A 14,674-nucleotide genomic window follows, 5' to 3' on the forward strand; every position below is an offset into this window, starting at 1 on the left:
GGCATTTGAAAAGAGAAATTAGTCAATTCTCCTGGGCAACTGTTTAGCTGGACACACCTAGCACATAGCAAGTTAAAGCCTGACAAAATTGTTTACCATGCCCAATCAACACATCACTGGAGTGCGGTTTTCATACAGAACCTCCAGGTGCTTTTGAAAAGCAAAATATGTGCCCCCTATCTATCTTTGACCAGAAACAGCATGCGGTCAATGGCTTTTGTTTGCCTGATTGGCCTCTATTCATGCAACACAAAAGAACCAAATGTAAAGGTGTCTAAACTGTGAGTTTACTTTGATATCAGCAGTACAGCACAACCCCCTTTCTATCCCGCTGTAAGCAGACACGGTTACCAATTGTAAGACAGAACATTCTTTCTAGTTTAACTGGAAGCTTCCCTGACGTCTTTATAGCTCAGTTTAATTACATTAATCACACTGAGGTGACCGATTCATGAACCCCACCACCTGAAATTTGAAACTAGCAGATGGACTTGAGTAAACAGCATACATAAAACATGGTGTGAGAAAGGAATATCACAGGAAAAAAGTAACCTTGTTTGTAGACTGCCCCTTTGTACGAGGCACGGCACCTGGGACCCAGCAATGGTTTTGATCTGAAGTCTCAAAAGAGTCAGTCTATCTATCTAGTCTATGTCACGGTCTCAACATCAGGTATGCATAAGGTATGCATTAAACTCTAGTGTTAAGGGACTAAGCTGATAACCGGGTGGCTCCCCTGGGTGGAGGCATTGCTGTTGTGCCCATGGGGGTGATGCTTAACCTGAATTGCTTCAGTAAACATGCAACAGTGGAAAATCAAAACAGATCATAAACAGACTGTGCATAACAATAATAGATACTAATGCTGCAGATCTGTATGAGGAGCCCGAGTAGGTGCACTGATAACAACCCAGGGAGACACTTACTCTCTTGGCGGATAACTGGCTCATAGGAGAGAATCATATCCTCTTGACTCCCTGTCAGCAAAAGACAGCCACATTTAATGGAACATTCGGATGTAAGGGGGGGTCAGGCAAAAACATGACATTTGCCATGGAACTGTGACTTTGTGAATGAGACAAGGATTCTACAGCAGAATGCAGAGTCTAACATGATAATGAGATATGACTGACATCCTATTACCCTGTATGTAACGTAATAAACCCTGTAACAATGTTCTGGAGACAGTGTCTGTTTTTGTTTTTTTTTTTTTTTTTGGATGTAAACTGTGATTGACGAATGAATCAGACTAGTTCTGAACACAACCAGGAAAGACAATCAGGAGCCAAAATGTACTGTAGCTCTTTTGCATCAAACTGTTATTCAATTCGATCTCATGGCCCAATATCTTCCCTTCAGATGCAGAGGGAGCAGATTCATCTAAGAGATGCTTAGGGCAAGTTCAAAGGTTTCGGTCCGATGTGCGGGCTCGTCAGCACAAAGAGCTAGGAAATGCTGCGGGGGCATGTGTGTTGGCGCTGACTGGGCCACTGCAGAGGGGAACCTTAACGAGCCCAGCATATTTTGGGGAGGTGGGGCATCGCTCTCAACTGCTGGTTAAAGAGGGCTTTGCCGATGCCTGCAGTGTGTTTTGGCTGCCAGCGTCGGGCCGCTCAGCCACGCCCAACCCGCTCCATATGGAGGCGTGGCCCCGCTGTCCCCTGCATGATTCAGTCTTGCTCTGATATATGGCCTCAGAGCTCAGCACAGGCGCTGCATACATCACCGTGCCCATTACTCCGCCCCCAAATGTGACCTCCTGACCCAGAGGTACTCCGCCCCCCCTGCAGCATCTCTGTGGGGGGAGGGGGATTCTGCTGATCAAGGATTCAAACTGAACACTGCTCTGTATGAGTAAGACCCAGCCCGTGGGGTTGTGGTGGGTTGGCTTGACTGTGCAGATTCGATACAGGAAGATTTGGCTGAGAAAGGGATACACTAAAACGGGGTGAAAGAGACAAGAGAGCTGAGTTCTGTTTGATGTCTGTCTTGGTGTTTGGAAGTCTTGCCAGTGATGTCATAATGACATCATGGTTTCGTTAAGATGACTAGGATTAACCCTGCCTTGAGGGAGGGCAGTGAGACAGCAATTATTATAAAAGGCTCTATGTTCTCAGATGTGGGAGAGAAAGAGACTCTGAAACATTCTCCTCTGGTTACAATTAGAGAATGTATACAGCCCTTAAAGAGGGAAGTAGAGGAACCACATGAAAGACAGAATGAGGACCACATAGAAACAGAAAAACAAGCCAAACTTTAACCAGATGAATTTGGGTATTGATGAAAGCTGGGTATCATTCAGATGTATCAAAATCATGCACATTGAATGTGTTATGATGTACACCATTAATCAAAAACCAAAAGCAAGATTATTCCTAGCCCTAAAGTTCTCTTGAGGGGAACCGGCAAAATAGTATTGCCACCAAAATCACAAAATCTCAGTGTTGCAGTGTGGCAAACACTTGTCACCTTGACAAACTGAGTTTTGATGTAGTTTAGCAAATATAGCTGTGATGGAATATCAGTCTTTCAAATGTCCTAAGAGACAAGGTATTAGTCTCAGTAATACATGATCTTATTACATTTGAAAATCAAAACATTTCAATAGCCACAGCATCAAGCTTTGGCCACTGCAGTAGATTTGAGGAGACAACTATTCACATGTACACTCCATGAAATGGCTAAAGTAGCGGTTGGTGACTGTAACCTGACAACTTACCTGCTGGAAAAAGACTTGCAACGTCTAACCTTGACAGAGTTCTTTTGTATGTCACTAAGAATGTGTCTTAAGAGTTAATATTGTGTGTGGAAACTGTCAAACAACACTGGCTAAAGCTGACTTGGATTGGTATTATCTGTCAGTATGCATTGATCCAGTTTATTAAAATAATGTGGTGTAAGTGGACATTTCTCAGATGTGTGAGTTTATATATTGATGTCCTTCTTAGTGTTAATCCATGCTGTCAAAGCACACAGAACAGACGATGGAATAGCAATATTTCACTAGTATAGGAAGCTATAGACAAGGGGTGTGAGGTGTGGAGGAGAAACAAGAGGCGGCATAATCAGACAGAGCTTTTCTCCACACTCCTCTCTTAAAGGGACGGCATGCAGATGGAGACAGAAACACTGAGGAGGACCCCATCTGATTCTTAGACTTTAAACAAGAACCAAGAGGATTCTGCCCTTCACAGAGGCATGGTCTATAAGGTATTCTGTGCATGCTTTTTTCTCTGACGTGGTACACATTCAGGTGAAGTCCTGGGCAACATTTACAAAAACACGTTGTCGTCATATAACAGGACAAGGAGAGACCGTGTACAGACCGTTCGTGGCATAAATCCGATGTTAACCAAACATGTGTCTGCAAACGAGCCCGGTGTCAAACGAGTAGGGCTTTCGGTGGGTCATGCAAAAATTTGTTTTGAGGGCAAAAGAAAAGAGAACTGAAGAGATGGGTGGAAATAAGAGACGGGGAAGAAAAGACGGAACCCGGGGACATCTACGACCCAGAGGGGGGTCAAAGGTTAAACATACAGGTATCCTATCAGTGCATGCTGACAATTGTCCTCTGAAACAGGTTGTTAAAGACACAACCAAATTAAATAAAAAGAAAAAGAACAAAAAAAAATCATATGGAAAAGAAAAATGTTACAGACGGGACCATTCCTGCCGAACTTACTCAGTGTCTTTGTCCCATACCCGTCGTCACCTATGCCTGGGATGTCCTACACAGCGGTCCCCAGTGGGCAGAGAGAGAGAGAGAGGAGGAATAGCCGCAGGAGAGGAAGGAAGAGGTCAGTGGAGTCATATGGGAAAGTGTTCTGGCCCGCAGGCTGGCCCGTCCGGAGGACCGGCGGACCCAGGCCCAATCCGAGAGCCGCTCCCCTTGCGCAGCGCAACCTGACACCCATCAGAACCCCGCCCCTCTCTGATCATTAATCTCTCCAATTTAATATCTGTTCCCTTTTATTGGTCTATTTAGTGCATTGTGCTGCCCCTGACTTGCACACATACAGTTATTAATGAAGTTTTGCTGGGTCAGACCGAATGTCAATGGAGTTAAAATTGACCACATTTCTTAAAGACTCAGAGAGTGGTGGACGTCCTTTGAGGCATCAGTCAGCGGTGTGCACCACCGGCAAGCGGACTCTGAAAGGACCATCGTTCCCCCTTCGTTCCAGAGGGCCCCCGAGACACGGAGCGATCAAAAGTTCTGTGGAGGGCCCTAATACCGCGCGTGTATCCTGCAGCTGGTGTGTGAAGCTGATGTCTACACGTGTGTGTGTGTGTGTGTGTGTGTGTGTGCGCTCCTCTGTGGGAGTTCTACTTACGTTCAGAGTCGCTGCACTCCGGCTCACCCGGCTCCTTGTTCTTGTAGAATGGGAATTTTCGTGAAAAGATGAAGTTCTTTTTACGCTTGTCATTGAATGACTGTGAAGGAGAAAAGGCATGGGGCAAACAGGGATGTCTAATTGTTGTCACACTCATGCTGACAAAACAACTAGTTGCAAAGGTGGGTGGAACAGCAGTGACGAGACACACAACAGTTGGCGCTGATGCCCCAGTGTTCATTTTTATGTGGTCCTTTTAACAAAAGCCAATCAGTTTCCTGATTATGAGCAGGCTGTTAAACCTCCACATAAACGCACAACTGTTACTACTCACTTAAGACAAAGGAAAGGTAATAATTTTGTGGGTTGCAGCTGAGCCAAGCTAAAGGGATTTTGCTTTTTGCCGTTAACAAATACAGAGATAACTGACTGCTGTCAATTTGATCTGTATTACTGTTTAAAATGCAACCCTGAGACTGCTACAGCGGGGGGCAACCTGTCACTGCTGCGCGTACCACAATTGCACCTGAAGCATTCAAGAACATTGGTTTAAATGGTTAAACATTCAGAATAAAACAATGTGGTGGGGAATGCGGAAACATCGACCGAAAAAAACATAAAAACGTAAGTGACATGGGTTTGCCTGATGCCATGCAGCGAAGGAGACATCGGGGGGGGTCATGCTGTGCAGAGGACGGCCGGGACTGGAAGTGTGCTTCTCCAGCCCAGCTACCAACCATGCAGGTTACGGGGAGCGAAAAAAAAATCAGACCCGATGAGATGCCTATGGTGCGACTGTGAGGACAGACACCGTGCTGTGGAGGTGCCCTGCGGATGTGAGGGGAGTGCGTCTGGATGACTGTCAAAAAATGTCAAAATTAAATGAGTAAAAAAAAAAAAGGCAATTAAAATGATGATGTGACGCAGCAGATTCTGGATTTCACTGTATCCCTTTCAGGAAACTGTGGGTGTGTGTCATCACATACGCATTTTATCCTTATAGGCACAATATATAAAGAGTCTGCCTGATGTGTTGTGTGCTGTGCAAACAGACTTTTTTTTTTTTAAACAAGAACACCCGTGGCTTCTGGTGAATTGCTTTGTTCTACAATATGATTATGGTTTCATGATCTTAAAGGAAAGTACTCGCTGATGCCAGAATAGTGTACCTGTATGTAGTGTACCAATGAAAGGAAACCTTACCTGAATGCAGTTCCTGAATATGTGGATATATATGCTATACTATAGTTGCTGTTGTCTTTTCATATTGTGGGGGTTACATGTAGCGACACATGATTAACTATCAGTGTTAGTGAGACCTCAACAATACTGCTACTACTTTTACTTTTTGTGGAAGTTGCACAGGTCTGCAAGTCTAACAGAAACACAGACAGCTTTTATGCATTACCACCAACACAGGAATGTCTCTGGTGAGGAATGAACAGACAGACCCCCCAACCCGATCACTTATGCAAGTCGTCAGTGCAGAGCTTAAGCTGGCGACAGACCTCTGATGAAAACCCCACCCCCTGAGGGCCCAGCATGCTGTGTGCCTTGGAGACCGCCCCACGACCGTTTCGAAACCGAACTGGCACTGTTCAACCGCTCACACATTCTAGAAGCGGGCTGCGAAGTTGCTATGGATACAAAAAGGGCTTTGTCTAATGGCGGCGTGTGCTCACTTGCGTCACAGCTTTGTTTTGAAAATAACGTTTGCGATGAGGCTCTGGGTACTAAAGACTCATCTGCGAAACGCCAGTCTTTCCAACACAAATTTGAGAAATGTTAATCTTTTGAAACAGCTGCCGCGCTAAGACACAAAGGGTATGAAATAATTGTAGACTCCTGGAATTCTCACATGTAAGTGATTTTCATTGAGGAATCATAATGATGTTAATTGCAATTCAAAACAAACAGCTGAAGTGCAGCAACTCGGGTAAAGCATTTTTCCGGTCCTCATAATTTGAACAAATGAACTCAAAATCACCAGAGAAGAGATGTCGCCCAGGACACAATGGCTGTAGTTAAGCTGTGTTAAACTGCTGTGGACACTTCCACTGCTACTGTAAACCTCTAATAGCAGTGTATATCTCTTTGGCTATCTATTTCTATGCATGCATGACTTTAATGAAAATCTCTTTGCATGGATAATTGCACAGTAAGGTAATTACAGTCCTATCAGAGAACTGGGCTGTCAGTCACCAGGCAGATTTAATTAAAACCTGCCAATCGAGAACATTTTTTTTTTTCTTTCACGGTACCCCTACATAACACAAATATGTAGCCATGGCTGGGGCACAAAACATGTAGATTTCAGCTCTGTGTATTTGGACATAATGCCATCAGATCCATGCAAATCGTAAATCAGTTAAGCAAACTCTTGCACACTAAAACAAGGCCAAAAAAAACAAACACTGAACAAAACTCGCAGCTAAATACTTCTTAAAATATGCAGATGTTACTGTCTGGGAGAACATTCACCAGTAACATCGGGAATGAAAAAAATTCTACTTTATAATGTCAGGTAAAAAACACAAACAAATTCAGTGCTGTGAGGCAGATGTCCCTCTCTATAGACAGTTTAATGCACTCAGCATGGTCACAGTTACATCCACACCACTAGCTGGTGACAGAATCACAGCAGTCAGCCTGAGTGCTATACTGAGAGGTAAAGGGCCCTGACCGCCATATTATTACGATCCGGGGTCAGTTTGATTCGGTGGCAGAGCGGGACACTGAGCCAAACAGACAGATGGACGGGTGCGCGGTGGGCATGGGCACCACCTCTGCCCACTCCACTCTTAACAACCTGTCTCAGTGTCAAATGCAACGCAGAGCCACTGCAAAAACAATGTGGCGGAATTAGCTTGCCACTGAATGCAGCAGCACAAAAAACTATATAAGTAACTATAAGTAACGCTAGCATTCACGTTTGCACTGTCACCTATCAAAAGGACTGGTCTTTAATATGTTTTGAGCCCCAGCAGTAAAGATGCACTACATCTGCATGTCTCACTTTAAATGCATTTTCAAATCCCCAAAAAGTACTGTACTGGTTCAATAACCTTCTTTTATACCGGATGCAATGGTGATTTTGCCACCCTACTCTTCTATGTCCTGGTCTTGATGCTTACCCCTTTAGAATCGAGCGTTCCTGGTTTGGCATTGAACTTCACAGTCTTTAGCCTCGCCCGTTCTTTTCTCTCCACCCTATCGAAGTGCGGAGACACATATCGTCAGACCACAGGAACAATGAACCCGTGCAAGGCACCAATCATTCACTAATTTTCTCCCCTGGTTCATTTAAAATGAGTTTGGTCTTCATATCTGGATTTACCAATTGCAGGCATTACCAAAATCTAGGACATGAAGCGCTACATTGGTAGAAGCCTAATTACTGCCTAAAATCTAAACAATAAAACATACATGACAATAAAATATAAATGATTTTTCTTTCCCTAATGTATGACTAGGTTCACAAGTTAAAAAAAACGATCTTGGCTTCATGTGGTTATGCATATGTTGGCTTAATTTCTCACATGCAATCAAATATTTATGATTGACAATATGTAGGAAGGCTAGCGTCTTAAATATTTAAGATCAAAAGATGCTTCTTGTGGATCATGTGGTGTAAAACTAAAATCCAATCTGAATCTAAAAAATCTCAAAGAATGAATGAATCTAAAAAAGTGAATTACCTGAACCAAACAAAATGCTGAAATATTTAGAAAATCAGTTCATGAAATGGCAAATGGGTAATTACATTCACCCTGTGCAATTCTAAACTGTTCACATTTGTCAAGCTTGTTGGCAAAATCTATTGTTGACTTTTGCTTGCTGAGGGTGTTTAATGTGTGAATGGACTGCATTTGACCATTTGTAACCACATATTCACAGTCAGCTTTAAGGTCACTGTGATATGATGTAAAAACATACTACAATTTTACATATTAACAATTATGGCTGTGAGTTACAGTATGGCAGCTGCATTACTCGGCTGACTGTGACACCTGTTGCCATGGCAGTGTGAACTGCGTACCTCCTTTTGCTGGGGATGACGCCCATCTCCTCGCTGTCTCCATCAGGTGTCACCCTCCGGGCCTGCCACCACTCGTCGTCCGAGGCATTGATGACATGGAGGATGTCCCCGTACCTGAAGCTGAGGCCTTGGCTGGGCAGGCCGCTGTCCTTGGCCTTCTCATAGTCGAACAGGGCCCTGCAGCCACACAAAAGAGAGCGCGCTCAAACCCGGCTGCACTTTGTTGCCATGGCAGCCCGATGATGCCGTGGAACGAGGGGGAGGGGAAGCCTGCGGTCACTATAACAACAAAAAGGGAAATGTACGCCTGGCGGAATGCCGCTGACAGACAGACAGAGGCCGCTGGCAGCTTTTTCAAGAGAAGAACATCCCCTTCCAGAGTGGCTACAGAGGCGCGTCGCTGCCAAACGGCCAATCACAGCTCGGTGGCACCGGGGCGTTTTCATGCAGTGACATTCACTGCGGGTCCCCTCAGGACCACCTCGAATCAACTAAACCTTTCAAAGCCAACGTACTTCAGAGCCTGCAAACTGAAAGCTGTGAAGGTGTTATGTTTTACGGCAAGTCTTTTTGAAGCATGGAATGTTCTTTTTAGGCCTTTGGCAGGAAGGAAAAAAAGCATTAAAAAAAGGTCAACCTGACACAACAATGTCACCCAAGCTTTGACTAGATTCAAAACGCTGACGAAAGACATATTTCTCACTGTACACATGAAGAACTTTTAAGAAAGATACCTAAGGGCAAAATTAACTTTCTACAAATTAAATACTACACTGAGATTTAAGGTAATAGCTTAGATTCAATGAGATCAAACTGGATCTGATTTCATTTTTTTACAGAGCTGTGTTAAAGGGCTTAGGAAGGTAACTTTTTATCAAATATCCAATATCAACTCACTCAGGTTATTCCCGCCACTCCACAGAATAACAGTTTCTTACACATCATATTCCAGAGTTCTCCATTTTACACATCACATTCCAAAGTCATTACTGCGCTAAAAGGACACTCTGTTAACATTATTTCAGTGTGGGCAATATCACTAACTACACATCTTTGCACAGTAGGTCTATTGTGAAAGAACTCCCAAAATATGACAAGAGTTATTTTAATCTGAAGTTTAATAAAATTCATAAAAATACGCTTGACAATATTCAATCTGCTCCTGTCCTAACGTAAACAGAAAGATTTTTTTTAAATTTACTGTTGGAGTCCTGGAGCTAAAATCAATCGAGAGCTATGAGATAAGAGGGAAACTATTTGCCGTGACACACTGCAGTCAGTCACATACCAGCAGACCCATCAATAATGAAATAGACTTATCAAACGAGATGCCTAAAAAACACTTCCTCTGACATCACCATCGGCTATGGTTTAGTCAAAAGTGTGTTGCTTCCTTTCCTCCCCTCATGTAATTTAAATTAAATGCTTAAGAGGTGCTATTAAACTTTTAAGCAGAACACATATTTAGAACTCAAACCCTGTGAACACTGTCCAGGGGGAGGGCACGGTGCCCGGGTTATAAGGACAAGAGAGAGAACTGATCTACAATGTGTAGGAATGTTCTAGACAGTGTCTGTCCTGGTCCTACACTGCAGAACATCACCCTCCTAAATAAAGGAACTAATGGCATAAACTGCTTATGCCAACACCTCACTTATACTTTTCATTCAATTTTGCACTGACTTAGTCTGAACTTCTCAATTTAGAAAGGCAAACAACTTACAATTAGGCTTTTAGTGAAGCAGAGAGTTTGCGAGCACAAAATGCACTGTAGGAACAGTCATAAATGACCTTACCGGCAGCTTTGCTTTTGGGTCTCCAAGGTAACAGAGTGAAAGTTGGCAATGTCTACATGCCAGGCTTGGAGGAGGGGCGCTTTAAATGGCAAATCTCCACACAACTGATTGGATAGCGCACAATATTCACACTGTACATTTTAGAGTCCATACCGTGGGTGCTGAAAAAACAGGCAGCTATCTGGATCTCCAAAATACAGTGCGTTAAACCCTGAAAGTAATCAGAGACCAAACACTAAGACATCACTCATCACTGAAACGCTGCAGTTTTATTACACAATCAAAGCAGTAAGCAAAGTAATCAATGCTGCTGCATATCAACATGCACACGAGTCCCATGTCCTGTTTCTCTAAAAGACTGCGACACCTTCTTCGATAAGAGATGCACCAAGCTAGTACAGTCTGTACACTTTGTGATATTAATGTCATTCTGCTTTTGCTTTTCACAGTTGACGGGGAGCATGGGGCAATCCTTTGGGCATCAGTAAAAATTATGCTGTACTCATTATACCTGCATGAAATCTGTCTAGACAGAAATCATGGCAAAAAATCAAGAGTCACAGCAATTCTGTAAACAATAAACCTCCACTCCTTATGTTGTCATGGTACTGTTTTATTTTTATGTTATTCCTGGACTTGTTGTACGCGGCATATTAAAGCTCTGAAAAACAAATTAACCAGCACTGATTCCTTAAAAGCTACTGTAACATAAACCAGGCTTATTGATTGCTAATTATAAATGTTTTTCCCCCAGCAACAAGCAAGAGTAACCCTACTGCACTTCTGCAGTGGCAGCATGGTAACGGCTTATAAAGCCTTCACGAGAACTCATTTCTGATAGCCGTGAGTCACCGTGCTGCTGTGCACATCTGAGGTCGTCACACAGACGTACACTTCCGCGGAGAACTGGAGGTGTCGCTCTGCAATTATGTGTCGGAAAGGTCACACGAATTAAAGGGCAACTTAGAGACACACTTGTCTCATTACACAGATGTGTGGTCACGTGTGCCTTTGCCGGGACTCTGGTCCACTCGCTGGTGATTCTTGGGCCACGGCTTGGCCGTAACTGGGTTAGGGGGAAATTATACCTCCTTGGAGAAAGCCCAGAGTTGCCAGGCTCCCAGACTAATTGGGAGATAAGTACCACAGGCCCTGCGCACAGAGGATGAGTCACAAAGAGCACCCCTTCTTACAGAACTCTTTGAAAGAATATCATGTCATTACGCGCTTGGCTGTTTTTTGTAAGACCGTACTTAGATCTAATGGCTTCCTCCAGGTTAATTACCCGTATTAGCCGGCTCCCGGCTGACTCAGGCGGTAAAGACGCCCGCTCTGAGCGCAGGCTTTGCCCCACAGCCCAAACGTCACTCCTTCGAGTCTGGGCTGTGTGTCATCTGCCAACTATGACCGGGAGTCAACTGTGGCCGGACGCGAGTTGGCTTCGTCCTCCCCAGGTAGTTAAGAGGCTGCTGTCAGTGAAAGATGTGCAATGACAAATGACAATAATGTAACGTAGTAATGTACTCCTCTGATCAGTTCCATCTTTCCTGTTGCAAACCCCACAGCTCACAGCGTGATAGACAGCCGATGACTTCGGTAGCATGTATCAGAGTAACACGCATGCCTCCCTTCAGTGCTTACAGTAATGGTGCAGGCGGTCCGGGGTGCGTTGAACCGCACACCCAACTTCTCATTCAGCAGGTTAAGAGCAAAAAAGCTATGTGCCGCTCTAACAAGGTTTCAGTGACATTAACCACATACACGCTAAAGTCAGAGCCCTTTAGGTTCACTGGTGATGAGTGGCTAAAATGACAAACCATCAAGGTACTAGAATGGTGATGAGTGGCCAAAATTGTCAAGCCTCAAGATTAAAATCATTGAGCGGCTAAAATCAATAGCAATATGTGACACCACAAGCCTTCAAGGTTATCAGATATGGGCGGGTGAAATCATGAGCCCTAAAGGTCACTAGCAATCACAAGACTTCAACAAAGCCAAGAGGCCTTTGACCTCTGCTTCACCCACACAAATGAACACAGACAACAACTCTCTTATTCTGTCCTTCCTCTGCTTTTCTAACATTTATGGCAGAGAACAGCAAAACCTTGACAGAGGGGAGAAAAAACTTTAATGCCGAATTATGGTACGCTGAGCTCCCTTGTTAGATGCACGTTGGACAGGAGCTGTTGAGAAGGACTGCAGTGTGTTCATGTAAGATGGCTGTGGGGAGTTGGCTGGGACAGGGTAGGCTGGCACCTGAGCAAGGAGATCAAGGACAGATTTGTTTTTCTGTCATCTCCCTTACTGATCGCAGTTTTGAGGGTGGGCATTAGTACGGCTCAGTTTGGCAAGCACGCAGAAACTTCTCTGCTGGTGCACAGCCTTCAGTTCTTCCACACCTTGATGCGATAGTGATGAGGTACTGAATGCAGTTTACTTTCCACTCTCACGGTTATTTTAAATGGCGATTTTAAAGCAAGCTGGCACTGTGACGATGTGGCATTTTGGATTTGGTCTTTCGGAAGACCGGTCTTCAGCTCACTCGTGCGCCAGTTGATGAATGACCTGAGATCCGTCCGTCAAACGGCACCCCGTGATCAGGCCCCCCCGTGAGCGGCCCAGGATGGCGCGGCGCTTGTCGGAAGCCCGTCTGATGTTCGCTCCTGCGCTCGTCTGGAGCCCTTCGCGGTCGCCATGACAACTGCGCTTTTTTGGAAAGGTGCCCCGTGACGCAGGCGCAGAGACATAGCAACCGCGTTCACATGGGCGCACATGACTGCTTTGTTCCGGAGGTGTCGATATTAACGGGAGAGGCGACACAGAGAGTTGCTTCGTCCCCCAGCTTCAGACTCAGCGAGATGCCTCACACCGCCACAAGGATGCGGGGTCTCAGGCAGGCTTGTAGATTCATTGCGCCATGCTCAATTAAACATTTCTGCATTTTCTGATACAAATGTAGTTCCCACATTTAAAAACCAAGACAAAACAAAACAAAAAAACATCCACTTGCTGACAGCAAGCAAATGGCAAGAGATAATGATTTTAACACCATTGACTGATTGATCTTCCTTTTTTTTTTACTTGAGTATAACCTCCCCTAATTCAACATGAAATTCTCCTTCTATGTTATTCTTTCAAAACCCCTTTTAATTAAATTATACCAAATAAATGTCAGTGAAAAGATCAACTGACAGTTGCGTATTTACTTTCATTTTATTGTGAATGCTACTGCAAGCAGCTTCCTACTACAGTGCTGATAGGAGGGAAAATACCGCAGGAGGAGACATTTTCATTACTCCAGGCTTTAGAACAGTAACTGCTGAACTTCAATAACAGCAACACAAATCAATATCATGTACATATTAACCTTGCCGGTATACTTTCACAATCACACTATTCCTCCAAAATTTGAGAACTAAGCAGCTCTGTACTCCTGCAATCTGGACTTAACTTTTTTAAAAAATCCCACTACCGGAGGGCTCTCTTGGAAATACAAAATGATGACAACACTTCAAGACCTCTCTAAAATGTTCACATCAGCTTCTTCTTAGACGGCCGTGACAATTTTAAGTTCTCTGCTGCATCTTTCTGGCGAGGAGTTCTTCCCATTATAAATATCCCGTGATCAATCCATCATTCCTCTACTTTCACCGGCTGCCTCTTTTACCCGCATGCTAACCTGCACAACAGGGCCCATCTGACCATCATCTTTCAGCACACAAGAAGCACTTCTGAAAGCATTCTCACTCAAGGACTAGAGGGGGGCACTTAGTGTTATTACACTGCTATCAAAATGGAAAAAGCCAGACTTTTACAGGAAAAAATCCAAATCTTTGCAGCTAAAAATGTTAGTGAAGGCACTTTTTTGAGGTAGCGGAAAGGTTTTTTGTAAGGCTATAAATTATGACAAATAAGGGGCATAAAGACCTCAACACCTTAGTCCATAGCAATGTAAACTACCAGCAGTTTCAAGAACAGTGTTCAGCCAAAACTCATGAGGGATGCTTTCTGCAGGGCAGCACCCTTTCTCTGGGGCAAGGTCCACTTCACAAGAGAGAAGACCAGAAAGCACTCAGAAGTTAGACACTGCTCTTGTTAAGTGCTCAATGGAGCTGAGGGCCAGGTCAACAGCCTTTTCACCAGATATTGTAATGCAACGCAATGTTAGAGCATGCATTATTTCCCATGGTAAAATGGCTTTCATTAGGAAAATGCATTCATGTGGACGCAAGTATTGATTCATCATTGGACATGTCACTCCAGATGCTGGACGTGCTCTGTGGCTTGGTCACACTGGGAGCTCTCTCTTAATCATTCACATCCGGTTTCTACTGCTGGGCTTAAAAGTATGTAGCGCAAGACGTCAATGCACAGGAAAAATACACACCTCTCAATTTACCTACATTAGAGATTAGAAAGACAGAGGGAGGGGGAGAGAAAGAGAGAGAGAGAGAGGAACGGATGGAGGGAGAGAGAGAGAGAGAGATAGAGAGAGAGAGGGAGGA

General features: G+C 44.2%; 1 protein-coding gene across 6 annotated transcripts in view; it reads right to left on the reverse strand.

Annotated features, from left to right (window-relative positions):
- dlg2 (discs, large homolog 2 (Drosophila)) overlaps window positions 1-14,674 on the reverse strand; it is a 220,566-nt gene that overhangs the window by 5,991 nt on the left and 199,901 nt on the right. For 5 of the 6 annotated variants that reach the window (XM_036522959.1, XM_036522962.1, XM_036522961.1 and 2 more), the window contains 4 exons: window positions 8,374-8,550; window positions 7,469-7,544; window positions 4,335-4,434; window positions 927-977 (listed from right to left, as the gene is read on the reverse strand). In XM_036522959.1, the coding sequence (XP_036378852.1) occupies window positions 927-977; window positions 4,335-4,434; window positions 7,469-7,544; window positions 8,374-8,550 (404 nt within the window). Of the gene's footprint in view, window positions 1-926; window positions 978-3,682; window positions 3,729-4,334; window positions 4,435-7,468; window positions 7,545-8,373; window positions 8,551-14,674 lie in introns of all 6 variants that reach the window. The other variant, XM_036522963.1, reaches the window with a different exon arrangement.

This window comes from Megalops cyprinoides, chromosome 3 (assembly GCF_013368585.1).
Source record: "Megalops cyprinoides isolate fMegCyp1 chromosome 3, fMegCyp1.pri, whole genome shotgun sequence".
NCBI lineage: Eukaryota > Metazoa > Chordata > Actinopteri > Elopiformes > Megalopidae > Megalops > Megalops cyprinoides.